A 25,258-nucleotide genomic window follows, 5' to 3' on the forward strand; every position below is an offset into this window, starting at 1 on the left:
AACTTAATTTGTATTCTTTTGGTCTTCTGTGATGGATATTTTATTAAATCACCTCTGTTTCTTTAATAGTAGTGCTGTACTGTTTAGGAAAAAACAAAATAGTAGCTCTATGTTATAATGTTAATGTGGGTATGCAACACTCGTTTAACAAATGGGTATGTCGCCACCAAACTGGCAGAGGATTAAGTTTGACCTTGCCTTTTCGCGGTGATTTCTCTAATGAGTATTTTGATTTTTAGTTTGTTTTCCGTGACGGTTTAGATCTCATGCTCGTCAACGCTTGCTGTCTCAATGGTTTCATATACAGTAGAAATAACATGACAATGCTTTAGATCGGATTCGGATATTCGGTTTTTTTCATGGGATATCTAAAATTTAGATATTTAATATCTCGAATTCGGATTCGAATACTCTTCATTTCCTTATTTTGACAGGATATAGTAAAGATTGTGCCAAGAATATAGTAAAGATTGATGATAAGTTAGCTATGGTTATTGCTGATGAGAAGAATGAACTGAAGAAATCTATTCGTTTGGCCAAGAAAAGGAATGAGGAGAAAGCCTCTCACGAAGTGGCTGTGAGCTTATATATGAATGAGAGTCTTGTATTTGCTTATTATGAAGTGATGTCCTTTTTAGTTTTTATGTTAAGGAGAGTGTATTTAACATTAGACCAACTTTAGGTTAACGTATCTTTACGGCATTAACATCAAAATCTCTCATTTCTCGCCTCTTTCTATGTCACGGATGAGCGTAAATAATAATAAACTAAGAATACGACAACAACTCGGATTAGGTGACATGGCACCAGCCACCATCCCTAGAAAAGTCATCGAGTCCAGTAGTGGTGACTGACCTCCATCAAGTTCTTACAAGGGAAACAAATTCTATTGTCCATTTTAAAGTTTAATATTTTTTTCTTATAAGTTTAAACTTTAAACACTTCATTTATCTCTTTATTACATGGACTCAAGGAGTGAAGTGAAATAAAAGCGTGTAATTTTTATTTTTTTTAAAAGAAGGCACTAACAAAAGAGTTTGTGGCTGCTGAAATTCTTCGAACTGATGATGATGTTGATGTTCTGCTTCTGACTACATTCTCTCTCTTCTCTCTCTTTCGCAGCTTCTTCTTCTTCTTCTTCAATCTTCATCTACGGCTGGTCAGAGACCACCCCCCCACCCCCCCCCAACCCCCCCCCCCAAAAAAAAACGAAAAAGGATCGAGCTTTATTCAAATCCTTGTTTAAAATTCGAGCTCTTTTGGTGTTTCTCTGGATGTAACTGAATCATCTTCAATCTCCGATCTTTGATCGATTCCTAGTTTCTTCACAGCTTGGGGTCGATTTTACATCAACTGTATAGAGTCTTCTCTCTGAATCGTTTAGTTGGGTTTTTTCTTCTTCCTCTTCTTCTTCTTGCTATTCATGGATTCTTCGAGGTGATGATGTCAACACAAGCTTTATGTGTAATTAGAGATTAGGTTTTTTGTTTTTGGGTTTTTGTCTCCATAGATCATCTGGGTTTAGGTATTTTTTGTTGATAACGACGATAAATTTCGAGTAACAATAGATATGACTATAATGGAGGAGAAGCAGAACAGTCCTGTGGGAGAGAAGCAACAACAGAGCTTTAATGGTATAATATTAAACCAAACACAAGAGAAGCAGACTAAATCATTGGAGAAACAACAGAGTTTCCGATGTGTGGTGGAGAATCAACCGAGAAAGGCCAGAGCTTTAGAGAAACAAGTGAGTTTCCAAGGTGTTCATGTAGAGAATTATCAGCAAAGCAGATTCGGGAGATCAATGGAGAAGCAACAGAGTTTTCGAGGTGTCAACGTTGAGAATAATCATAAACGTGGTGTTCTAGAGAAGCTACCTAGTTTTGGTAAAGCAACGATGGAGAGGCAGAAGAGTTTCCGTGGTGGGTTTCTAGAGAAGCAGAAGAGCTTCCGTGTGGTGATGGAGAGGCAATTGAGTTTTATAGGTGAGAGGAGGAAGAAGACTGAATCACCTGGGAAAAGAGGAGATTCGTCTCTACATATCGCTGCTCGAACCGGGAACCTAGGTAAGGTTAAAGAACTGATTAGAGGTTGTGGCGATGGCGGTGGGGAAGAGTTGAAAGAATTGCTGTCAAAGCAGAATCTTGAAGGAGAGACTCCTCTTTATTCTGCAGCAGAGAATGGGCATTCGATCGTTGTTGAGGAGATGTTGACGCATATGGACCTTGAAACTGCTTCCATCGCTGCTAGAAATGGGTTTGATCCATTCCATGTCGCAGCCAAACAAGGCCATCTCGGTATTAAGATTTTTTGCTATCTTCAAATTTTCTCCATTCTCTCAAGTCTCAATGGATTGCTCTCTTACTTGGCTTGGCTTCTTTTGCAGAGGTGTTGAAGATACTGTTGGAGACATTCCCAAATTTGGCAATGACAACGGATTTATCATGTACAACTGCCTTACACACAGCTGCAACACAAGGACACATTGATGTGGTGAATCTTCTTTTGGAGACAGACTCTAATTTGGCTAAGATTGCTAAGAACAACGGTAAAACTGCGCTTCACTCTGCAGCAAGGATGGGTCACGTGGAAGTTGTTAAATCTCTGATATGTAATGATCCAAGCATTGGGTTTAGAACCGATAAAAAAGGGCAAACTGCTCTTCACATGGCTGTAAAAGGTCAAAATGATGGGATTGTTGTGGAGTTGGTGAAACCTGATGTTGCAGTTTTGAGCGTTGAGGATAACAAAGGAAATACGCCATTGCACATTGCCACAAACAAGGGGCGTATTAAGGTAATGGCTCTTAACTTTTTCTCAACTATCCAAAATTGGTATTTGGCAACTCTAAAAGAAGGGATTCTTCATCATGGAATGGTGATCCTTTTCAAGTTTGCAGTTGATTTTAGTTCTCATGTAAACTTTTAATTGACTGCTGTGCAGATAGTGCGGTGTTTGGTATCTTTTGAAGGCATTAACCTCAACCCTATAAACAAAGCTGGAGATACGCCACTCGATATTGCTGAGAAGATAGGAAACGCAGAGCTTGTGTCAGTTCTGAAGGAAGCAGGAGCCGCTACAGCTAAAGATCTTGGAAAGCCTCAGAACCCAGCTAAGCAACTAAAGCAAACGGTCAGCGACATCAAACACGAGGTACAATCCCAGCTTCAGCAATCCAGACAAACAGGTGTAAGAGTCCAGAAGATAGCAAAAAGACTCAAGAAGCTTCACATTAGCGGTCTAAACAACGCTATAAACTCAGCAACTGTTGTGGCTGTACTTATTGCCACGGTGGCTTTTGCAGCAATCTTCACAATACCCGGTCAGTACGAAGAGGACAGGTCGAAAGGACCGTTGCTAGGACAAGCTCATATAGCAAACAAAGCACCGTTTCTGGTCTTCTTCATCTTTGACAGCTTGGCACTATTTATATCTTTAGCTGTTGTTGTGGTGCAGACTTCAGTTGTTGTGATTGAGCAGAAGGCGAAGAAGAAGCTTGTGTTTGTGATCAACAAGCTCATGTGGTGTGCTTGTTTGTTCATATCCATTGCCTTTGTTTCTCTCTCTTATATTGTTGTTGGCAAACAGGAGATCTGGTTGGCTGTGTGTGCCACTGTTATCGGCGGCACGATTATGTTGACTACGATTGGTGCAATGTGCTATTGTGTGGTCATGCATAGGATGGAGGAATCTAAATTGAGGAGCATAAGGAAAGAGAGAAGCAAGTCTCAGTCTTTCTCTATGTCTCATATGCCATCTGATTCAGAGATTCTAAATGGTGAATACAACAAGAGAATGTATGCCCTCTGATTTGTAGAGAATTTGGGCAACGATATCTCCTCAGAATGTAAGAATAACCAATATATACTTGTATCTTGTACCTATAAGATTACTATTTGAGCTTCTCAGCTAGAATAACAGATCTGTAATGAGTTAGTTAGCTGTGTAATGTCTACCCGACGAGACAGAGAGAGAGAGAGAGAAGTTCATTGTACCCTGAAGAATAAACTCAAAGGCCAAGGCAATGCTCTTTTTTGATATCCAATAAATTAAAGACTGAAAATGAAGAAACTATAACTGGATGTAACCCGATACTTAGGTGTGAACATAAGAAATTTGATCTCCTACTGGGTCTGTTAGCATTTCTTTTGATGACTTCACAGTTTCTTGTGCTCCTAAGATCTAGCTATAGTTGTGAATTGTGATGTTAACTGGAATCATCATTAACCCCGTCTGGTGGAGTCATCGGTTCTGTGTCTGGTGCTTCCACCGCGGTTAGTATCTGTCTGGTAACGAGTGGAACCCTCTAGATTCTTTGTCATGCTGTTTGTTTTAGAATGAGCAAGACTAAGGGATTTGGCAGCTGATGAGGAGTGGCAGACTTTGATAGAGTGGTTTGTTGTTTTGGTCGAGCAGCTTCCCTGAACGAATATGATCAAGGTCACTTCTTTGTCAGAAGTGTCTTCGCACAATGAGTTTTGTTGGATACCATCACTGGACTCGTCTGAGTTGTGAAAGTCTTCATGATGAACCTTCACCTGCAGTGAAGCATCTGGTTTTATAATCCCAGCTCCTGGAGAAACCTACAGAAATATATATATTTGTCAATAATAAATATCATTAAATCTTGTCAAGCCGTATGGCGTAAACAGATTCATTGGCATAAAAGGAGGAAATGAACCTCAAGCCAGCGAGGGAGACCAAATGTGCCTCTAGAATGATTCTCGGGTTCCTCCCCATCCTCTCTAACGAGAGTTGGACCCTTACAGACAATGTTGAAGATAGCTCTACTCGAGTTTGAAGTGTTTCTGATTGTGAAGATGAATGTATCCTGATTATGAAGAAGTATACTGTTGGTGCTGACTGATGTTTCTGGAACAGATTTTAGTTCCTCGAACATGGATCTGAGTTTCTCATTGGACCTTACTATTTTCCCTAGCTCCTGTCTTCGCACAGATTTATCGGTGTGAGCTATGTTAGCATGAAGTTTGCACCGCACGGGTTTGTGATCACTCTCAGTAACATCCATACAAGCTTCATACCTGCAAACACAAAGCATAGGAGGGTGGTGGGAAAGAGTGAAGAGGAAAGAAAAGAGAGGAAAGATCGCGGGATGGAATACTACATTACAGTTGACGCAACTACAGGGCACTGCAAACTGCACTCCGAATATGAGATTGATTGGTTGTCTCTATATATAACTCTGTCACACCACGCGGGTATTCGCTTTTTCTCCCCTGAATCATACCCTGGAGATAGGAGCAGCATAAAAATAAATTACATTGTCCAAATCTTTCTCTAACTACCAGATTGTTTAGTTAGTGAGAAACTAGAGTCACAATCTCCACAATGATAGAGCAACCATGAAAAATTTGCAGAGTACTGTATTTGAAATCTATATTTTTACCTCCAAGACCTGGTTTATTCTTTTCTGTATTTGAAATCTATATTTTTACCTCCAAGACCTGGTTTATTCTTTTCAAATTTGTAAGTCGGCGGGAAGGTGATCAACGCCTCACGCATTCCCTGGAACACTTTTCCCTCATTCATCTCTTGCCTAAGTTGGTCTTTCTCTCTGAGCCAATCAAAAGATCGGTGTGAAATGAAGTCTCTTGCTTCATCATATGTTATACCAAACAACCTATAATTGAAGTCACCGAAAAATGCAACCAGATCTGCTGCTGCTAAATCAGACTTCTCCTCTTCACTGCTGATGTTTGCATTCTAGGAAAAAAATATTAAGAGCAATAAACATTAGCAAGGGACAAACAACAAAAGCTTAAGACCGAGATTGTGAACCATGCTGTTAGTAGTGCTAAGATAGTAAGTTGAAGTTCTTACACTGTTATTCTTTAGCGCTTGAGCAGAGGTTGACGCACCAGCTGCAAGAGAGAGGGCCCAAGGCAAGCCAGAAGAATAAAGCAGCCAAAATAAGTACGTGGAGAAGCCAAGTGAGCAAGACAAAAACAGGTACGGTACTATACCAGCTGCAGCAGTATATACACTTTGTCCCTTGGAGAAGACCATTGACCGATATATGTGGTTGAAATCCGCGTTTCTCCGGGTAACTGCCTCCAAGTGAGCAGCCAAGTGACAGTTCACAAAGCACATAATTCGGTCATAAACTCTGATTCTCAAACCCACACCACCCTGTTTTTGACAATGTAGGAACAACAAATGTGAGCAATAAGATCAACAGTGATGACTCATTTTCATTGGAGGTTAGCCATCAAAATCCATTATCACTGATTATTGGACCACACATCAGACAATGATTTTTGTATTATACAGAACCAAGTGTACGATAGCTGTAAAGACAAACCTTGTTGCCAATGGCGCGGCCAAATCCACATGGAACTGCCGCAACATCAAGATCTCCGACATGTGTTCTTATACTCTTCCTCACCCTAAGCAGAAAGTTACAAGACATGAGGTGGAAAAAGATGGTTAACCGGGAAGGTATGATTTAACTTTACACTCTTAAGACAGGTTAAATACTTCAGGTGCTATGTAAGGAACTGTATCTGGTCCACCTGCAATCACTCGAGACACCAAAAACTGTAACAAGTCTGAAATTATTTTTTTTTGCCTACCAAAGAGATATTAGCAGTCCTGCCAACTGCCTTGAACCCATACGTTCGAAAGTATTTCTCTCATCCAGTGCATTTCCAATTGCATCAAGCCACCATTGGCCCACGGCACTTCCTTCAACCCCTACCTACAACCGAAACACCAATATGAGCTGACTTAAAATCTGTAGACAAATAGCATTGTCCCGATATTAAGCAAATGACCGCATGCATCATTTTAAACATTCTACTGAAGACAGTTGTCTCAATAGCACAGTTGTATCAATAGTGATCGTAGGTAGTACTGGACCGGTTTTGCGTGCAGTAGTTGGGTTAATGATCGGGTCAGCCGGTTTGGATTATGAAAAACAGTCATGAGTAAATAACTGTAAAACAAGGAGTTACCGTTTCCTTAGCAGTGGACATGGCTAGGAAACCAGCCCCCATATCCACCTCTTGCAACCCAATAGCAACAATGCCGACATCTGAAACAGCAGAACTCAGCCAAGACACAAGCGCTCCACGTGAAGCTCGCCCTTCACCAACATTCCAGGTACCAATCAAGATTTTAACACTGTCTTGTCGGGCATATGTCAAATCCTTTTGAGACAGTTCCGTTCGGATTACGCTGTCTAGAGGTCCTGGAGATGTCACATACCATCCTCTTACACCACCATGAGTGGCTAAGCTAAAAATGAAACCACCACCTGCTGCTAGCTTTATCACAGGTTCATTGTGTGATACCCAGCTTGCAATTAGCTTTCCACCAAGATCCAAGACCTGGATGTAACCACTTGCATAACCCACATATATCCGATCACCAAAAGTGCAAAAGCACAGAACAGCCTGCTGATGATGATTCACCTCCCGCAAGCGGTTGCCATTTCCGTCCCACTGAGCAATTACGCCATTCATGCTTCCAGTCCAAATTGATCCATCTGCTGCTATCACAATAGCTTCTACTTTCCTAGTGTCTTCTGCAAAAGCTCCTGCACTTCTAGTGGCTGCTCGACGAACAGCTCCTGCAGCTCCCATTATGGCATGGCGTGATCTTTGTAGAAAACCCTGTGACTTTTCCTTTTTTGGTGCGGAGAAGAACTTGACTTTCGTTTCTTCAACTTGTTGACCTTGCGCTGGTGGCATGTCCACACGATTTTCAACTTGTCCATCAATATTAAAAACTTTCAGAAGCTCTTTATTCTGAGCATCCCTGCACAGATAGATCTCTTTAAATGAACGTAATAGAATCACGACAGAAAAAGTTCCAGTATTGAAGACTAATGCATGCCATTATTCTCAGAGGAAAAAGGTCTTACCAGAGTGAGAATAAGAGGTGCTGCACAGCCCATACTTTAGCTCTTACTGTATCAACTAACAAAAACTTGACATCTGACGAAGATATGCTGCATGTACCATTGACAGTAACTTGGCTCCTCAGGTCAATGCCAGACCTCTCCACTAACAATGCGGCCATATGCTTCTCCTCCTGCTTAAGCACAAGAGACTTCTCTAAAGAATCCAAAGTCCATATTTTTATCACACCGCCATCAGAACATGACCACATATCACCTGCATCATAAAATAAAAAGAGACCAAAACGATTTGAGAGTCCAAATACGGACCATCAAAAACTAGTTACCCTCTAGAATTAGAGATCACTAACCATATGAGCTTATGACAATATAATTCACAGGCCCACGATGAGCTTGCCACGAGAGTCGTTCCTTGAAAGGCTTTGAATCATCCGCATTAGTTGTAATTGGCTGATCCATTTTCCAGGCCCTAATTTTGCCATCCTTGTGGCCGGTCCAAACAAGCCTATTACCGTGGTCAATCATCATACACAAGGCAGGCGAGGTCGGAACAGATTCATGAAACGGCGCTGTATCTTCATCCCCTCGACGTGCCTGCCCGCTGAAGCCACAACCAACCTCGTATGCTTCCTCCAAGTTCCAGAACCTCACGCCGTTCTCTTGACCCGCCCATAGCTGACTTTCTGTGCAAGCAATGTTTCTCAGGAACTTTCCCGTCTGTGTCTCTCTTAATGGATGCGGACGGAGCTCGAGACATGGTGGCCGTCCGGGATTCACCGCAGCACGCACCGGCACTTTGAATACGTCAGTGCCGCCTCCTGCACCGATGAATTCTGGAAGAGACTCGATATCGTCCTCCCCACCGCCATCATTTTCACCGCGATGCGATGCTGGTTTGGATGGAGGTGTGACAAAACCATAATCATCCCCATTGCCTCTTTCGCCACCGGTTCTGCCATTGATGATGACTGCTCCTTCGGTGGAAAACTCACCGTCAGAGGAATCAAAGTAAATAGCTTCAGAATCCGACGTTACAGATCTAGAGCCCTCGTCAAGGCTATATTTGCGGATCGGGTGGTGCGGCCTCTGTTCATATTGCTCAACATAGGAATGTGTCTTACGCGGTGGCAGCGGATGAGCGGGGACGAGCGATGCTAGCGCCTCCCGCTCATCTGCTTCAATGATAACCGAATCCATGGACAAATATCAAAAAGAACTCACAAAATGAAGAAATTTGGAAATCGGAACGAATCCAACCATGAAGAGGAAATGAGAAGGAGACATGGTGGGAGATTGAGAGAGAGCGAGAGAGAAAGGGAGAAGAGAGCACGTCACAGGAGAGAGAAACATGGTGATCAAGTGTTTACGGACGCGAAGTCTCTGCTTCTGTGACTCATAATTTATCATGTTCTATAAATAGCAATTTCAGAAGAAAAAAAACATACATTTCACATTCAAAAGATTGATTCCTTCTTCAGTTCATACATTTTCTTCATACTAGAGAAGAAACTACTTTACATAAGTTCACAAAGGCTCATGCTTAATTGACACTTACATCGACCAAAGGAATCTGTTCTTGCGAATTATCCACAACATTCAAACAAGGTGGTTTTGCAGCTCCATAATAGAAGAAGGCCATAATTTTAGAAAGCTCATCTGCTGTTCTAATGCCTGAAAATATGTTAAATTGTTCTAAGTACAACAAAAAGGTTAGAGATTCCAGTACTGAGCGGTTTAAGGTTTAGACACAATACCTTTCTCACGGTATAGTATCTTTCCAGCTTTAGTGAAGATGATCTCTGGGAACACAGATACTTGCAGAGCAGAGACTAAATCTGTCTCAACCACAGCATCAACAGCAACACACTGGAAGTAATAATGACCCATGAGGATTAAAGCACAGAACAAAACAGACAGCAAAATCTAAGAATAGTTTTAGAAATAATATAGGGATATTCAAAACTTACTCTCGGTGAAGGAAGTCCACAGTTCCATATCATCTGAATCGCTTTCTCTAGTTCTTCCCTGAATTTTTCGTTTTCCTTTGGCCTGAAATTAGCCAATACTCGTGTTAAATTTAAACAACAAAGCTAGAACTACTATAGTCAGGATTGATTTATTCCATAAAGTCAAATTTAAGCAAGAATAGAGAGCCAGAACCGTCTACAATTACAGTAAAGGTTGAAACTTTCTAAACACTAAAGTGAGTTGAATACATAAAACAAAACAACCCAAACGATAATCAAATTCAGGAATGAGGATAGAAACTAGTAAAAAAAATGTCAGAATAGTTCCCAAATGTGACAAGCAAAACAAGTATGAAATTTAGCAAAGTCACGTGTGAGGAGACTACCAGCAGAAAAAGTTTGGATAGTAAAAGAAACTGTTACTACAACCGACCTTTTGTAGCGGTTGTGAACAAGAACCATGAGAGGACTGATATCTTTGAACACCGTCTCCTCCCATTCTGCAGTTGTGAGATCTTTAATCGGGCGTATATAGTTATCATCTTGCCAAACAATCTCCTTCTCACTATCCTCTCCTTGATCATCGTCGTCATCATCATCATCCTCCTTCTTTTCATTCTTAATGGTTATCTTATTAAAGAACTGGTTGAAACTGAATCCCCAACCCTCAGCATCCTCAGGCCAATTGGGATCCTCTTCATTCACAACAAGTGGGTAATCAGCAAGAAGCTTTTGCATCTTCCTCCTCTTCTCAACCATATCAATCTCTTCCTCGTCTTCGATATCGGGATGCTTATCCATCACCTCTCTTATCGTCTTCCTCCATTCCCGTCTCTCTTCTGGATCATCGAGACTCGCTTCATTTCCTAATCTTTTGCCGGCAGAGGTATCTTTTTTCACTTCATCTTCCTCATCTTCACTGTCACTATCTTCTTCTTTTTCTCTCCACACTTTCTTCCCAAGTTTATCAACTAACCCAAAAGCTTTCACATTTCTTCTTGAACTCGTAACATTCCCCTTCTAGCACCCATACGTCAGAGCGAAAAAAAGGTTTCAACTTTAGCCAGTTTGGAAATTGGAACTCATGTAATACTCAAAACTAAAGATTATCCAGAAACTAACCGAATAGGAGGAGGCAATTTTCACCGAACCAAAAACGTCAAAACGATCTCTTTTGAAATGGGGAAATAATGGGCAAGTGCTAAATCCAATTTCTTGAACAGGGCAAGTGAAATGTGTAGAATATGGAAGAATCATTCCTCCTGAAACAAAAACAAACAACATTGAAGAAATCGAACACCCATCGAGATTTTTCAAGTTCAATTTCAAAATTGAATCGCCCAGAGGAAAAAAAGAAAAGAAAATAGAATTGAATAGAAATCAACAAAACCTTACTACTTGAGTTGTGTTGTGGTGGAAACAATCAAAAGCTTGAATTTTGCCACTCGATTTGAAAAACTGTATTTGACTCTGCTTCTTCTTCTTCTTCTTCTTCCTGTCCCGGCAACCAAAAACAAAACAAAAAAGAAAAAAAGAAAAGACTTAAAACCCTACAGAAACCTCGGTTTTGTTCTTTGGGATAGAATCACACAACGATGTTTTATTCAATAGTATCATGACACGTCAAACACATAACTTTTGTTCTTGTTTTTTTTTTTTTCAAAGGGATTATAAAAGTTTCTCAATTAAATTTTGTTATTATGGTTTCGCTTTGAAGACAGTGTCACAGTGAACTAAAAATATGTTTAATTTAGAATTACTAATTATGTTTACATTTATTTTCAACTGACGATAAACACACAAAAAAATAAAATTGGAAAATACAGAAGAGAAGTTTGGATTTACCGATTTACAAAAGAGTTTGGTATAAACATAAAGAGAGTTGGATTAGGAATTGTAATGATAAATCAAAATCTATTTAAACACAGTAAAAGGGATCGGAATCTATTTCGTGTCATATAGCCGAGAAATAAACAACAGTTGCTAAGTGCAAGGACGAGATGGATCGTTTCGAGTCTGAATCAGAAGAAGAAATAAAAAGATCCCGGAGAATCTTTTTTGACGTACCAAGGAGAAAGAGAAGCAGGAGGACCACGCCCAAATATAAGGCTCCACCTTCGTCTCCTACTGCTTCAACTCTTGCTCCAGCTCCAGCCCTAGCTTCTGTTGCAACTAGACTCAATGGCCTCCGTCAGGATGAAACTGGAATGTCTGGCTCTAGCACTGGCTCCTGCTCCAGCACCGGATCCAACTCCATGCTGATATAGCTCAAAAACCAGCTTGTCCCACCGCCTCTGGCTCACGTTGTAAACTAGAGATTCTGAAAACTACGGGCTGACTCTGCTTATTGTGAGAACTCTACCTTCCATTCCCGTGCCATGCAAGTTTTTAATTATTATTTTCTAATCATTTTTTACAATAGTCTGCAAATCAGATTTATGATACTTAAAATTGTGTGTTTAGGGTTCATACAATTTATGATACTTAAAAATTAACGCAGTTGCTTTGACTTTGGGAATAGATTTGTAATTTGTTTAGTTCTTTCTTATTTCCTGCTTTATATGATCACTAGTCGGTTGCCCGCGCGTAGCGCGGGAGTTTATTATATGTTGTTTATGAGTAATTGGTTCGTATTTTATTTTCTACTTATTTTTTTCACTATACCATACTTTATTTTTTAAAACTTAAATTGTGTTTTTATAGAAAAGCTATTGAGTTTTAACTTCATTAGTCGCTGAGAAATTAAGTCTGTATAGTATAAGTCGAAGTGTAAGTGTAAATGGAAGTGCGGTTGAGAATCATTGAGAAACGTGTGCTATTAAGGTTTTTACCAAATATAGATCTAAATGTTAATATTTTGGGTCCTTTTATATGTTGGCATGAAATTTGAACATGATTTGTGGGTTTCGGGCGTACTGTTGTATTTTTAATTGTTTACATTATCTCTTTATATATTGTCATAATTTATTATGTTTTGTTTTACATTTTCCTTTTTTGGATTTGTCGTACTTTATATCTCGTAATGATCATTTATATACTATTATATATTTTTCTGATTTTATGTTTTATATATTTTTTGTTTTTTCATATGGAACAATTTTAAAATTTAACATATTAGTATAATTTACTTTATATTTAGTTTATTTCATTTAATAATATTTTATTTTAATTTTCAATTTTATGAAATATAGTTAATTTTTTATTTTGTTTATTAGTTTAACATATGTGTTGTGGAAACAAATAGTTAAATTCATATTTGAAACTTTTAAAGAAATATTATTTTTATTTTTACCTTTTTATATGTTTATAAAAAATAAGAATTCATGTTTCGGTCCGACCTATCTCACTTATGTTAGAAAATTATTTGAGACATAAATTAGATAGATTTATATTCTCAAAATTTCTTACTTTTTGTTTTATTCCCGTTAAATCCCATTATATTTAGGTTTACATTGGGTAAATATAATCATATATATATTTTAAACATTCACTAAAAACTATAATCTATTATTTATATATTTGTTAGTATAATCGATAATTAGTAAGTTTTTTAAAACTCTTAATCAATTATCTTTTTTAGTTTATAATGTATAATATAAAAAAAGAACTTTCATATTCATTTTGGAAAAACTTATTTACATAAGTTTAAATATTAATATTAAATGATAAAATGGTATAATTAATTTTAAAAATTAAATAATAAAATGAGGTGGATGATGATGTGGCTTAAGGAGAAAAGAGAAAAAGTTAACTTTATATATATAGATGCATGCAATTTAATCCATCCTTGAGAGTTCGAGATACGTTTTTATAATTTGATGTATAAACGAGAAACCAAACCTGATCTAGCTAGTCACTAGAGCTTCAGATCCAAATGTGTAGTAATATATAATAAAGTGATAAGTGATAAGTGATAACTCTGAACGAACAAGGACAATAGAAAATTAAGTAAATGGAAACAAAGAAAAAGACATTAAAAACAAAAAAAAGCAATGGCGGCAACAAAATTGATTTGAAAGCTTGAATTTGCCACTATGATCGGGAAGCGGTATTTGTTTGTGCTTGTCTTCACAAAAGGAAACCTAAGCCTCATAAACCCACCAGTTGTTGTATTTGGGATAGAATTACAGACCAAAACTCGTCGGATAAAGCAAGTATGCATGGCCGATCCAACAAAAAATCTTGGTCTGCCTAATTAAAGAAAAGAAAGTCTATGTGATTTAATTTCCTTGATAATTATATTTATAATTTTAATTAACTAGTACTCTTTACATTTTATAAATATGTATTGTCGTTTTAACACTTTTCTTTTGTAAGATAGTAAGAGTGTCGTTTTGTATATTCAATAGTTAATCTCATTTTTAACTTGTTTTTCTTCTGGGTCGGACCTCGTGACACGCGTTTACACACTAATAAAAAAGTTTTGGACACCGATTTAAATGTTTTTGGAAATCACTAAATATGTTAAAAATATATTTCTCAAATAAGAAAAGACTGGTCAATCAGAATACAAGAAATTACAAATTAAATTACTTTTTTGCGAAAAATAAAGTAAAGACAAACCAGTGGAGTAATTGGAAAAAGATTAAGAAGCAGCTAACATCTATTTAAGTAGCAATCTTCTTCTCTTCTTATTCATCCCACACTCTCCCTACCAATCAACTTTTGGCTATCCCTTCTTGCTTAGAAAGCCATACAAACTTCCTCGAGAGTGCGCGAAGATGGATGCAGAGAGTGACCAGAGGATATTTGGTGATATCCCAAGGAGAAGGAGAAGCAGGATGAATTACTCATATGTCTCCATGCCGGCATATCTGGTTCCACCTCCGTCTCCTGTTTATGCTCCAGCTCCAGCTCCATATGCAGATGTGTTTGTGATTGTTATTATCATTGTGTTCTAAGTGTTATGTTATATTGTGCGGATCTTTTTGCAATATAGCTCGTTACCTTCCTTTGAAATATGTAATTGAATAATAAGTATGGAACTATTTCATTTTCCCTTTTTGCACTCTGGCTTGTATTTATTTCACTGCCTTTTATTTCATTTATACTTCACTCCGCAATACAAATGATATTTCTCTGTCTGAAAAGTGAAACCAGACTGAGATTTGTTGCTTCAACACAACTGTTTTGAGTCAATAGTACTGTTAAGCAGATTTGATTGAAATAAGCCAATCAAATAAACCAAGTTTAGGCTCTCTTCTTTTCTTGTTTTTCAACCTCTGGTTCGAATACTTGACCAGCTTCCTCCATAGATCTCCCACAGTCCATCCTTTAGATACAACCAATTCCGTTACCTGTAGCAAAGCACCACAAACAAATCAGCACAGAACATTGTTCTGTTTTGTAATTTGATGTTGTGATGAGAGGGTACTAAACCTGATTTAGATTATGGAGTGCTTCAAATCCAAAAGTGTAGTAAGACATGTAAGGTCTTCCTGCCTGAGAAGGATGTAATGTTGTGAGCCAATAAAATCCATTGGTTGGTATCAAGAAATTGTTGGAGATAAGATTGTGTAAGATTTGACCTGTGAAACAGCAAGCCATTGAAGAAGAGACTTGAGCTCAGGATCTCCACCATAAGCACCACATCCCCAATTCCCTGTAGCAACACCGACTCCATCTTCATGATCTATGCACTGCGCGTTGCTCTGATTTTTGCAGACGTGGAGGAAACCACAGAGAGCCTTATTGGTTTCCCTAAAGAATAAAGGATCAAACAGGAACAAAGAGACTACAATGTTAAGTAAACGGTTTGATATAAGACTTGTAAATGTAAGAAGTTATGATACAACTTTACCTGAGGAGTGATTCAGGTTTGTATTGAGAGACTCCAGGGTGACGCAGAGCATCGATGGCTACTATTCTCGTTTTTCGCCTTCCGAAAACATCTGTATCCTTTGTATCAATGTAGTCACCGGAAAACCGAAACGAAGATGAATATCTGGAGAAATTAGAAAAACCATTGTTAACAACATTTTTTTTCAGAATCACATTTCGTGTCTTGGTTTATAACTTAAAGTACAGATCTACTCATGTACCCTGTGTAATGAGAGAATCTTTGTGCACCAACAACTTCAATAGCTTCATTTACTTCCATGGTTGGTAAGAAGAACATACCAACGATCAGTTCGGGGTTGATCATGAATCTAATCTCTTCCTGTATTTTCCAAGAAAATTATTCACATCAGGAAACTTCAAAAGATCAAAAGGGAATTTAGGTTTAGGGTTTACTGACCTGGACACATCCCTTACGAAGAGCACCTCCTCCTAAGTTCTTGTTAGCAAAGTCAACTTCAAGAGCTTCAACGCTTTGATCCTCTATCAAACCACAAGTATGAACCTAGACCATTAAAACTGCAAATTAATCACCAAACCCTTCACAGATCCTATTGAATATCAAACATTACATCTCATCTGGTTTGTTAATTACCTCAACAGGGCAGAGTTTGACAGTAGAGTTTCTCCAAAAGCGTTCATCAAGCAGACAAGCTTCGAGACCAGAAGTATCTTGTTCTAAAGAGAGAACCTTTCTTTCGAATGAGACGAATCCAGGAGGGATACATGAAGATAGCCTCTGGAAGTAATGCGTTATGCATTTTATCTTGTTCTCTTGATGATCATTTCGTCCTGTGTTGATCAGACTTCTGCAATGAATCAACACAAGATCTTAGATCTTGAACAATGGACATTAAATTTGTTTGAAAATGTGTACCCGAATAGTTTGTCGAAATTGATGATTGGAAGATGGTTCGAGCCTCTGTTATCGACAGGGAACAAACAGAAGAAAGAACATGAAAGCAGTGCTCCTATGAGTTCCTGCCATGGCCAAAACATAAATCAAAATTCCAGGTTTCAAACTCTGTGTTCTGTATTGAAGTGGTAATTGGGGTTTAAAAGATATACCTGGCTGAGGAACACAATGCCAGCTTTCTTGGGGCCTAAGACACGAAGACCGGTTTTGGTTCCACTGATGAGATTGTCTGAATTTAGATAGTGTAATTCCAAGAGAGATGGGAATCTTAGAAGAAGACAAGCCATTGCAGGTAAAACCTCGTTAAACCATCTGCTTGATTCTTCTTTCGACATTCTCTGTACCAAACCAAAACATTATCCATTCAATCAAATCCAAATGATTTGGAAAAAAGAAAAAAAAACACAGTTTGAGTTTTTGTTACCTCGTCAAAGTAGAGAGCGTAGCCTTGAAGTGCTGAAGAAGAAAGATAACAAGTCAAAGAGAGAGCTTGCCTCATGTCAGAGATGGAATCAAAGAGAGTTTGTCCCGAATCGACTCTGCTGTGACTCGGTCCTTTGGTCATAGCTTCTAGAACCTCCACCAAGTGCGGTGATGGCCAAGACAGAGACGAATCTTGAACCTTTAACGGCAAGTAAGGTAAGATCGTCTCAAGGTCTTCTCTTTTCTCCATTGCTCTGTTTTTTTATGACTTCCCCTTTTCTGTTGCTTCTCAGTTTGAGGTTGCAGGTTTCTTTCTCTGAAGAATGATGCCACAACATAAATATATAGATACCTAACTAACACAGTTGACATTCATGTAATCTTTTGACTTAAAATAGATTAGTTTATTATAACATTCCTTGGTGATCAAGAAACGTGGAAAGGAATTCAGACAAACTCAAGTCTCTACAGCTCACCACTCTGATTAAGTAATTATTCAAAGGCTGTATTCGGACTTACATTCGAATTTTAAAATCATAAGAAAGAATTAGAGGACCATTAAGACAAATTTAGTGTAGGAGACATATTCATTAGGATCCAAAATCCTATCTTATAATAAAGTGAATATGGTAGAGATTTCATACAGAGATGATCTGAAACAATTAAAAGTATATAGTCGCCGGAAACACACAACTGGTTTGATTATTTCTGGATAAAACGCTATAAGCATATAAGATCGGAACAAACAAACTTTATTTACTGCCTTACATTATTATACTTCAGAGGTCAGAAACAAACAGCGACATGGATATATCTCAACATAATTCAGAAAAATATAGTACAGTATATAACTTTGGCTCAAATGGTCCTCTAGGTAGACAATGAGGTTATGAGCCACGAGAAGAAGCCAAGCCGTGTTCTTCTGCTGAGCCTCTCTGAAGAATACTCAACTACCTTTGTCCATAGGTCTCCTACAGTCATTTCTTGCAAAGCAACCCTTTCGATCACCTGAAAAAAACATATATACAGCATTTTTTTCCTAAGGTCTTTGGAATGGGAGAAAGAGTGGTTCCATTGTTTAATGGATTCTGATTCTAATAACCTGATTGAGATCTTTCAGGGCTTGGAGGCCAAAGGTATAGTATGACATGAAGGGCCTTCCTGACTGGAAAAAGTAGATCGAGATTGTTTTCACAATTAAATGGAATGATACTTGTGTTTTGCAAGATAAATTGTTGAAAGGAAAAAGAAAAAATAGGCGTGCCTGTGAAACGGCAAGCCACTGAAGCATGATCTTTAGTTCTGGATCACCTCCAAACACACCGCATCCCCAGTTCCCTGTAGCTACACCAATCTTCTTCTCTTCTTCGTGATCGATACACCATCTCTGAGAGCCTTCTACAACTTGATTTTCCGAATCTAAAGTATGAGGAACATACCTCTATGCAGGAAAAAAAAATTAACCTTGAAAAAGTCAGGAAACAAAATCTTAACTAAGTATGCTAATTCCAAGTATGGAGCAAAACTGATGATCTTACAGACGATGATGCCTCAAGCTGTGTATAGTTACTGTCTGTCTTAAGTGGGATCTTAAGAGATCCAGCCATTGTATATTTGCATTGATGCATGAAACCGCTCAAAGCTTTGTTAACCTCTCTATATAAACAAAAGGAGCAGTTGAGAATTTCACAAACTGTATAAAAACTAAGAATGATAAATTGGTTGAAAGGCAAGTTTTGATTACCGAATGAGGGCATCAAGTTGGTACTGTCCCATTCCTGGGCCAGGAAGAGCATCTATAGCTATGACTCTCGTTTTTCGCCTCTTGAAAGTGTCTAAATCTTTCTTGTCTGTGTAATCGCCAGCATACTGGAATGAAGGTCCATACCTAAATGGGGAGCCATCATGTGTTGGATTTTGTGAAGATTAAGCTTAACATCTACTTAGAAGACCCCAAAAAGAACATATACTTTTGGTACTTACCCTGTATAACACGAAAATCTTTCAACACCAACAATTTCTATTGCTTCATTTGCATCCATACGAGGCAAAAAGATCATTCCAGCTATAAGTTCTGGGTTGATCACGAACCTTATTTCTTCCTACATAGGTACGTAGTAGAGTTTAGTAGTTGAGATAGTAGAGTTTTTAAGAAAGAGATGGAAGAAAAAAAGGAAGAATAAGTCAGACCTGTAGAGTATCATAACTCAGAGTAAGTCCTCCAAAATACTCATCTGCAAAATCCACTTCAAGTGCTTCACCTGGTTGATCTTCTATAGCTCCTGAGGTGTGAACCTACTCTCCAATAAAAAAATGGATCAAAAGGAGAATAACCTAAAGCATACTCATGAATCATCCCAAAGAACTGGATTCAACGGCGAGGAAGGGTTGTGAGTGTTTCTATGTTACCTCAATGGAGCAAAGTGGAGTAACGGAATTAGCCCATGAATCAGCCTCAGGATAAGAAACAAAGTGAGGATGGTGTTCCAGTGGAAGAATTTTTCTTTCAAATGAAACAAAACCAGTGGGCATACATCGACATATTCTTCCAAAGTAATGGATGAGACACTTTATTTTGTTTTCTTGCTTCGTGCAGTGACTCATATATGGAAACCTTAAAAACACAAGAAGGATTTGTGAGTTTGGGACATATGGTTATAACTTATTTAAGGATAATGAGGGAGCCACATACGAAAACAAAGCATCAAAGTTGATTCCTTGAAGATTCTTTAAGCGTCGGTCAACTTCAGGGAACAAACAAAAGAAAGAACATGCAAGTAGAGCTGCAATTAACTCCTGCAGAAGAAGGAAGCATATGTATTAAGGGGTGAATTTACTAGAATCAGATAGGAATGAAGATTGGTTGTAAAAATCAAGAAGATTCACTTCTAAAGAGTACGAGAAAGTTACTATATCAACTTTCATTCAATGCAACACAACAGATTTTTTCGTTTGTTTGTTTGGACTCAAAGAGTATACCTGGCTAAGTAACACAATTCCAGCTTCTTGAGGGGCTAATAGACGAAGCCCGGATGTAATGCCATTAAGAACATGATCTGCCTTCTGATAGTGTTTTTCTAACATGGAAGGTAACTGAAGAAGTAAGCCGCACAATGGAGGAACCACCTCACCAAAAAAGTTGGCTGACTCTTCTCTGGAAATTTTCTTCATTACAACCAAAAAATTCGTTTGTAAGTACTTTATGAGTGCCTAACATTTGCTTAATGCATGTAGAATGTTCACCTTAAGGGACAACGAATCAAGCAACACAATCAACTAAAAAAGTAGATGAAAGGACAGAAGAATTGTTACCTTGTCAAAGAATTGAGCATATCCTTGTAACGCATGAGGTGCTAGATCATTTGAATTCAAGGAGAGGGATTTCCGCATAGTCGTGATATGCAAGGCAAGAGCCTCTCCCGAGTTAACCATTGACTCACTTGGTCCTCTAGACATTGTTTGGAGCTCTTCTTCAACAGAAGGCGGCCAAACTAGCGATGAAGACTGAGCTACAAGAGGCAAATACTGAATAATTGACCTCAGATCTGCTCTCTTCTCCATCCTTATCCCTGAAAGAAATTTGAAAAGTAGGAGATAACAGTTTGCAAATGATGAAAGGAATGGAGATTTGATGTTGCATCTATATGACTTAAGTTCGTTGACTAGTAGCTTAAAAGAAGAAAAATAGAAAAACCCAGTTGATTTTGTTTATAACAGATGGCACCAAAGTCAAATGAACACGTTTTCCTAAGAGACTGAGTCAAATTCATGTTCTCTGACAACAAATGGTGGTGAACACACTTTTCCCGGAAATTTTCCGGATAACCTTGTAATTTCAACTTTTAATATGAAAAAGAGCTCGTTTTCTTTAAACGAAGACTGGTTCAAACACATTAAAGCGCACCTAAACGAATTATGCCTGAGGATACAGAACTGGTGAATTAATTTTTTACATATTCATGTGGGAAAATGCATAGATACAGTATGAGGATGCATCAAACAAGTTAATGAAGGCGAATTTGCGAGTCAAGGTCACTGGATGCTCTTGTTGGTGGTAGCTAGAGATGGAAGTAGCCAAGAAAAGAAGCCAAGATTGGTTTGCTTGTTGAGCCTTTGAGCAGAATATTCTAGCATCATGTTCCACAGATCTCCAACAGTCCATTTATGGGAAAGAATCCACTTGGTCACCTGTCCTTGTAAGAGTATGTATCAGTTGCAAAATCAATTAATGTTCACCCAAGACCTGATCAGTGCAATTTTAGGATACTCTATCCGCTTACTACAGACTCAATTCTTAGTAATGTCCGTATTGAAATCAGAGGAGAAAAAAGAAGAAACTGAAAGAGAGGTTGAAGTGGAGATATAAAGAGCAACCGATTTTACCTGATCTAAGTTTTGAAGTGCCTCCACTCCAAACGTGTAGTATGATATAAATGGCCTTCGAGTCTGCAAAATAGCCATGACCAAATCAAGTAAGAAGCGCCAAATGAAAACCACTATATATCTATTATCATCCAAACTGAAGCTTTGGAAAATTTGAATTTCAGTTTAGAAAAATTTAGTCAAAAGTGACATAGAGTGTGCTCATACAGTCAAAACAAACTCGGCTTCTTTATGTTTGTGGTTTCTGACAGAAATGATCATAATGGTTTTATTCTTAACTCCTATTGGCACTCAACTTGTACAATCCAGCAAAATTATAATTTCATCATTTTTAGCTGATGATGCATAAAGGTACCTGGGAAGCAGCAAGCCATTGAATTGTAGCCTTTAGCTCTGGGTCTCCTCCAAAAACACCGCATCCCCAATTCCCAGTCGCAATACCATTATCTTCATGATCCATGAAATCAACTCCTTCCACATAAAAATGTCTGACCAGGTTGTTAGCAGGGTTTTCTCTCATTTCAACATCATTTAGTGAAGCTCCAAGTGACTGCATCAGAAATAGAAGAGAATAACTAAAAGAGTATTAAACATTTACTTTTCAAAAGCTTAATTGAATTTGGCTACTAATGAAATGATAGTACGATACTAAAGGTTTGTGGGAAGACTCCAACCGCATTAGTTTCTGTATCTCGAATACCAGAATCTCCATTATCTATGAACATATTTTGGTGCTGCCAAGACTTGCTACAATTTAAAAAGCCACACAGAGCCTTATTAATTTCCCTGGAAAAAGCAGAAAGAGAGGGAGAGATGGAGACATTAGAATTCAAGTGTAAAGAATAATAAAAGCATAGAAAGTAGTTATCAGCAAAACTTCAAAATGTTGTATCAACCAATGCCCAAAAGAAGGTTTTCACATACCGTAAAAGGCAAATTTCTTTAAAGTGTCTCATCTTCGAGGCACATAATGCATCTATTGCAACAATTCTGGTTCTTCGCCTTTTGAAAGGATCCATTTCCTTTTTGTCAATGAAGTCACCAGCAAACCGAAACGAAGATGCATACCTACAGCAGAAAAAATTTAGAGTTGAAAGTACTTAAAAAGCTTTATTCACAATTTGGTCATTTAGATGCCAACTATCTGCTATTTAAATTTCAGTAATACATAATTCTTACTCTTATTTATGATGCATACCTACAACTAAGCAGTACTTAGATGTACACTACTTTTCAACGTGCCTCAATCAGAATTCGTTTAAACTAATCTAAAATAAGCTTATTGGTCCATAGAAGTATGAAAATACAGAGACTAATCAGTAAATATTAAGTAAACACAGATCAATGCTATAAAACTACCAAATCTCACCCTGTGTAACATGAAAATCTTTCTGTACCAACTATTTCTATAGCTTCATTGTCATCCATTCGGGGTAAGAAAAGCATGCCAGCGATTAATTCAGGGTTGATCATGAAGCGTATCTCTTCCTGCACAAGAATCCAGTTAGAAGTCAATGAAAAATCCTAAACCATTTACACTTAGATCTTTTGAACAAAGAAAATGAACTAAGGATCAGGTATGCTTCTGAAATCTAAAATCTAATATGAATCTCAAACCTGTACGCACCCCCTACTTAGGGAACCACCTCCGAGATACTTGTTTGCAAAGTCCACTTCCAGAGCACTGTCAGGTTGATCTTCAATTAACCCAAAAGAGTGGACCTGTAATAATAAAGCTGTCGGAAAAAGTAATGCACAAGCATTTACATATTTAGTGGTACAGGGTACCAAAATCCACAATCCAATATCTATCACCTTAAAAGCACAAAGGGAAAAGTCAGACTTGCTCCAGAAATCAGCGTCAGGTGCAGCGGTAGAAGAATTGTGGAATTCAGCTGGAAGAATCTTGCGTTCAAATGAAACGCTACCAATAGGCACACAAGAGAAAAACCTTTCAAAGTAATGCATGATACACCTTATCTTGCTTTCTTGACTTTCACTATAACTTTCATAAAGGCTCCTGAAAAGCAAGGGAAAGTCTGATGTCGGACTGCGTGTACACAAAGTCCAAGACTCCAAATGAAATTTACTCAATGCACGCTAGAAAAGATACCACAAGTGAATTTTAAGATAATAAATTAAAATCTTGACATGCCATATGATAGCTAATGAATCATAGAAATACATATTTTTTATCTCACCAAGCTAAACCAAGTCTAACAACTGAACTCTCAGTGCAGACTGAATCCCATATGCGATCTCTACAGGATATGCTGTCTTTAGACTCTCTCTCGCTAGTATAATTGCCAGTGAAATACATATTTCAGTTTCCTTTCTTTAATAATACTTGCTTGATCACTAATCACTTAAGAAACATTAATATATGATTCCCGTTTCTTCGAGACAAGACTAATGCAGACCTAATTCTTTAGGAAAAGTTTAGAAGACAAAGCGAGAGATCACATACACAAACAAATGATCAAAGTTGATGTCTGGAAGATGTTTTGCACCTCTATTATCGTCCGGAAACAAACAAAAGAAAGAGCAGGCAAGAAGAGCGCCAATCAGCTCCTGCAATATTGAATGTGAAATGGACAGTAAGAAAAAGCAATACTCCATAGAGACATACACACTATATCTTCAACAACACCAGGTCATTATCTTAGTAAGAAAACATATATTCGACCTATTCTTCCTCCCCATAAATCATTCAAAGAGTCAGGAATAGAACCCAAAAAATACACCTTTAGCTCAAACGTAGGATTAGAGATATTATCACTTAGCATCAATACCTGGCTGAGGAAAACTATGCCAGCTTGTTGGGTATCTAACAAACGTAGACCTGTATTGATTCCACTAACGATACTATCAGCATTATGGTAATGCTCTTCCAATAGAGATGGAAACTTAAGGAGTAACTTCGCCAATGCCGGGATAATCTCATCAAACCATCTCTTTGATTCTTTCTCACCAATCAGCTGCCATTATAAATTAATATTTCACAACTCAATTCAATCACCAGAACTTGATATTGGAGATACACTCAACTCCAAAAGCAATCAACAAAAAAAATTAATTATAAAATAAAAAAAGGAAATCACTTCATCAAAGAGAAGAGCGTAGCCATGAGAAGCAGATGGATCGAGAGTTGACAAAGACAAGGATCGTCTCATATCGGAAATTGCTTGCCGTAGAACCTCTCCCGAGTCAACTCGGCTGTGAAATGGTCCTTCAGACATTGCCTTGAGGGCCTCCACCACGCGCGGCGGCCAATACAGCGACGAAGAACGAATTAAAAGTGGAAGGTAGGGGAGAATCGAGCTGAGATCACCTCGATTCTCCATAAGTTTTTCAATATTGTCTAATCTCACAGTTCTTTCTCACTTGCTTTTGAAACAGGTCCGCGAATCGCTTCGGCGACAAGATTAAGCTGCCGCTTTGGAGAAGAAACCCAAGTCCGGTTTACTTGAACCGAATAGATAATTTAGTGGTTTAATGGGATGCACCAGTTCAGCTCGGTTTGAAACGTTCTGCTGTTTCGACTTAATTCACACTCACCAGTTTGGAAATCTTAATACAGATAACAAACCTATCGAGGCAAAACGCTAAAGAGTGCGAGTGAAAGTGAAGTGAAAGGTGTGGAACATAGCATTAGCAACATTTAATTTGATATAATTTTTCTAACGTGGAGGAAACGGTGGCTCTCACTATGGTACCCACAGAGGAGACTTTGACTTATCAACGTTTTACATAGTCAAGGTCTATCACAAGAAAAGCTTTAGGAATTGCAACTTGCATTTTTCACATTTTTCTACTTTGTTGTTTCCTGGAAGAAAAAAAAGTACCCAT

General features: G+C 38.2%; 6 protein-coding genes across 9 annotated transcripts; 1 reads left to right on the forward strand and 5 right to left on the reverse strand.

The window, feature by feature from the left end:
* Positions 1-1,198: 1,198 nt before the first annotated feature.
* LOC17888581 (ankyrin repeat-containing protein At5g02620) lies at positions 1,199-3,940 on the forward strand. Its single transcript, XM_023784817.1, has 3 exons — positions 1,199-2,297; positions 2,387-2,796; positions 2,944-3,940. Exons 1-3 carry the CDS (start codon positions 1,571-1,573, stop codon positions 3,808-3,810), a joined length of 2,004 nt encoding a protein of 667 aa, XP_023640585.1. The 5' UTR covers positions 1,199-1,570; the 3' UTR covers positions 3,811-3,940.
* Positions 3,866-9,208, reverse strand: LOC17888719 (type II inositol polyphosphate 5-phosphatase 14). 2 transcript variants are annotated; one of them, XM_006293524.2, is made up of 11 exons: positions 8,233-9,208; positions 7,886-8,138; positions 6,975-7,779; positions 6,594-6,718; positions 6,323-6,407; positions 5,985-6,150; positions 5,842-5,882; positions 5,457-5,724; positions 5,126-5,249; positions 4,682-5,042; positions 3,866-4,583 (listed from the first exon to the last, which is right to left on the reverse strand). In XM_006293524.2, exons 1-11 carry the CDS (start codon positions 9,077-9,079, stop codon positions 4,224-4,226), a joined length of 3,435 nt encoding a protein of 1,144 aa, XP_006293586.1. In that variant the 5' UTR covers positions 9,080-9,208; the 3' UTR covers positions 3,866-4,223. The 2 variants fall into 2 exon arrangements, with proteins under 2 accessions (XP_006293586.1, XP_023640584.1); XM_023784816.1 differs by having other exon boundaries at positions 5,842-6,150.
* Positions 9,209-9,312: 104 nt separating this feature from the next.
* Positions 9,313-11,393, reverse strand: LOC17888890 (thioredoxin-like fold domain-containing protein MRL7L, chloroplastic). 3 transcript variants are annotated; one of them, XM_023784818.1, is made up of 6 exons: positions 11,245-11,393; positions 10,972-11,111; positions 10,283-10,869; positions 9,850-9,931; positions 9,637-9,748; positions 9,313-9,553 (listed from the first exon to the last, which is right to left on the reverse strand). In XM_023784818.1, the coding sequence occupies exons 2-6, from the start codon at positions 11,104-11,106 to the stop codon at positions 9,423-9,425; spliced, it is 1,047 nt and encodes a 348-aa protein (XP_023640586.1). In that variant the 5' UTR covers positions 11,107-11,111; positions 11,245-11,393; the 3' UTR covers positions 9,313-9,422. The 3 variants fall into 3 exon arrangements, with proteins under 3 accessions (XP_023640586.1, XP_023640587.1, XP_006294510.1); XM_023784819.1 differs by having other exon boundaries at positions 10,283-10,866; positions 11,240-11,393; XM_006294448.2 differs by having other exon boundaries at positions 11,240-11,393.
* A 3,471-nt stretch (positions 11,394-14,864) lies between these two features.
* LOC17890122 (poly(ADP-ribose) glycohydrolase 1) lies at positions 14,865-17,280 on the reverse strand. The gene is made up of 10 exons (XM_006295636.2): positions 17,028-17,280; positions 16,756-16,941; positions 16,565-16,668; positions 16,283-16,496; positions 16,088-16,192; positions 15,891-16,009; positions 15,650-15,793; positions 15,378-15,549; positions 15,229-15,291; positions 14,865-15,146 (listed from the first exon to the last, which is right to left on the reverse strand). The coding sequence occupies exons 1-10, from the start codon at positions 17,274-17,276 to the stop codon at positions 14,997-14,999; spliced, it is 1,506 nt and encodes a 501-aa protein (XP_006295698.1). The 5' UTR covers positions 17,277-17,280; the 3' UTR covers positions 14,865-14,996.
* Positions 17,281-17,757: 477 nt separating this feature from the next.
* Positions 17,758-20,733, reverse strand: LOC17890343 (probable poly(ADP-ribose) glycohydrolase 2). Its single transcript, XM_006296217.2, has 11 exons — positions 20,339-20,733; positions 20,006-20,191; positions 19,719-19,822; positions 19,436-19,640; positions 19,217-19,321; positions 19,010-19,128; positions 18,771-18,914; positions 18,565-18,682; positions 18,291-18,467; positions 18,129-18,191; positions 17,758-18,034 (listed from the first exon to the last, which is right to left on the reverse strand). The coding sequence occupies exons 1-11, from the start codon at positions 20,585-20,587 to the stop codon at positions 17,897-17,899; spliced, it is 1,608 nt and encodes a 535-aa protein (XP_006296279.1). The 5' UTR covers positions 20,588-20,733; the 3' UTR covers positions 17,758-17,896.
* A 139-nt stretch (positions 20,734-20,872) lies between these two features.
* Positions 20,873-24,935, reverse strand: LOC17889749 (poly(ADP-ribose) glycohydrolase 1). The gene is made up of 11 exons (XM_006293895.2): positions 24,511-24,935; positions 24,202-24,387; positions 23,877-23,980; positions 23,225-23,429; positions 23,027-23,131; positions 22,779-22,897; positions 22,334-22,477; positions 22,084-22,195; positions 21,765-21,959; positions 21,410-21,472; positions 20,873-21,214 (listed from the first exon to the last, which is right to left on the reverse strand). Exons 1-11 carry the CDS (start codon positions 24,751-24,753, stop codon positions 21,059-21,061), a joined length of 1,632 nt encoding a protein of 543 aa, XP_006293957.1. The 5' UTR covers positions 24,754-24,935; the 3' UTR covers positions 20,873-21,058.
* Positions 24,936-25,258: the final 323 nt, after the last annotated feature.

Source organism: Capsella rubella, unplaced genomic scaffold (assembly GCF_000375325.1).
Source record: "Capsella rubella cultivar Monte Gargano unplaced genomic scaffold, Caprub1_0 scaffold_4, whole genome shotgun sequence".
Lineage (NCBI taxonomy): Eukaryota > Viridiplantae > Streptophyta > Magnoliopsida > Brassicales > Brassicaceae > Capsella > Capsella rubella.

Bases quoted from the DNA above. Each gene is read 5' to 3' on its own strand.
- LOC17890343 (XM_006296217.2), bottom strand. From the start codon at position 20,587: ATGGAGAAGAGAGCAGATCTGAGGTCAATTATTCAGTATTTGCCTCTT. The intron at 19,322-19,435 runs GTAACATAGAAA...ATTGGAGAGTAG, and splicing joins CTCCACTTTGCTCCATTGAG to GTTCACACCTCAGGAGCTAT. The intron at 18,468-18,564 runs GTAAGATCATCA...TTTCCTGCATAG, and splicing joins AGCTTGAGGCATCATCGTCT to AGGTATGTTCCTCATACTTT.
- LOC17888890 (XM_023784818.1), bottom strand. From the start codon at position 11,106: ATGATTCTTCCATATTCTACACATTTCACTTGCCCTGTTCAAGAAATT. The intron at 9,749-9,849 runs GTAAGTTTTGAA...TATTACTTCCAG, and splicing joins GTGGACTTCCTTCACCGAGA to TGTGTTGCTGTTGATGCTGT. The intron at 9,554-9,636 runs GTATTGTGTCTA...ACATATTTTCAG, and splicing joins GATACTATACCGTGAGAAAG to GCATTAGAACAGCAGATGAG.
- LOC17888581 (XM_023784817.1), top strand. From the start codon at position 1,571: ATGACTATAATGGAGGAGAAGCAGAACAGTCCTGTGGGAGAGAAGCAA. The intron at 2,298-2,386 runs GTATTAAGATTT...CTTCTTTTGCAG, and splicing joins AGCCAAACAAGGCCATCTCG to AGGTGTTGAAGATACTGTTG. The intron at 2,797-2,943 runs GTAATGGCTCTT...ACTGCTGTGCAG, and splicing joins CAAACAAGGGGCGTATTAAG to ATAGTGCGGTGTTTGGTATC.
- LOC17889749 (XM_006293895.2), bottom strand. From the start codon at position 24,753: ATGGAGAATCGAGGTGATCTCAGCTCGATTCTCCCCTACCTTCCACTT. The intron at 24,388-24,510 runs GTGATTTCCTTT...TTATAATGGCAG, and splicing joins ACGCTCTTCTCTTTGATGAA to CTGATTGGTGAGAAAGAATC. The intron at 23,430-23,876 runs GTATGTGATCTC...CTTGCTTTTCAG, and splicing joins AACTTTGATCATTTGTTTGT to GAGCCTTTATGAAAGTTATA.
- LOC17888719 (XM_023784816.1), bottom strand. From the start codon at position 9,079: ATGGATTCGGTTATCATTGAAGCAGATGAGCGGGAGGCGCTAGCATCG. The intron at 6,151-6,322 runs GTTTGTCTTTAC...TGTCAAAAACAG, and splicing joins GCCGCGCCATTGGCAACAAG to GGTGGTGTGGGTTTGAGAAT. The intron at 5,250-5,456 runs GTAAAAATATAG...TCCTATCTCCAG, and splicing joins GAATAAACCAGGTCTTGGAG to GGTATGATTCAGGGGAGAAA.
- LOC17890122 (XM_006295636.2), bottom strand. From the start codon at position 17,276: ATGGAGAAAAGAGAAGACCTTGAGACGATCTTACCTTACTTGCCGTTA. The intron at 15,550-15,649 runs GTAAAGTTGTAT...TTTATTCTTTAG, and splicing joins AAACCTGAATCACTCCTCAG to GGAAACCAATAAGGCTCTCT. The intron at 15,292-15,377 runs GTCAAATCTTAC...CATCCTTCTCAG, and splicing joins AATGGCTTGCTGTTTCACAG to GCAGGAAGACCTTACATGTC.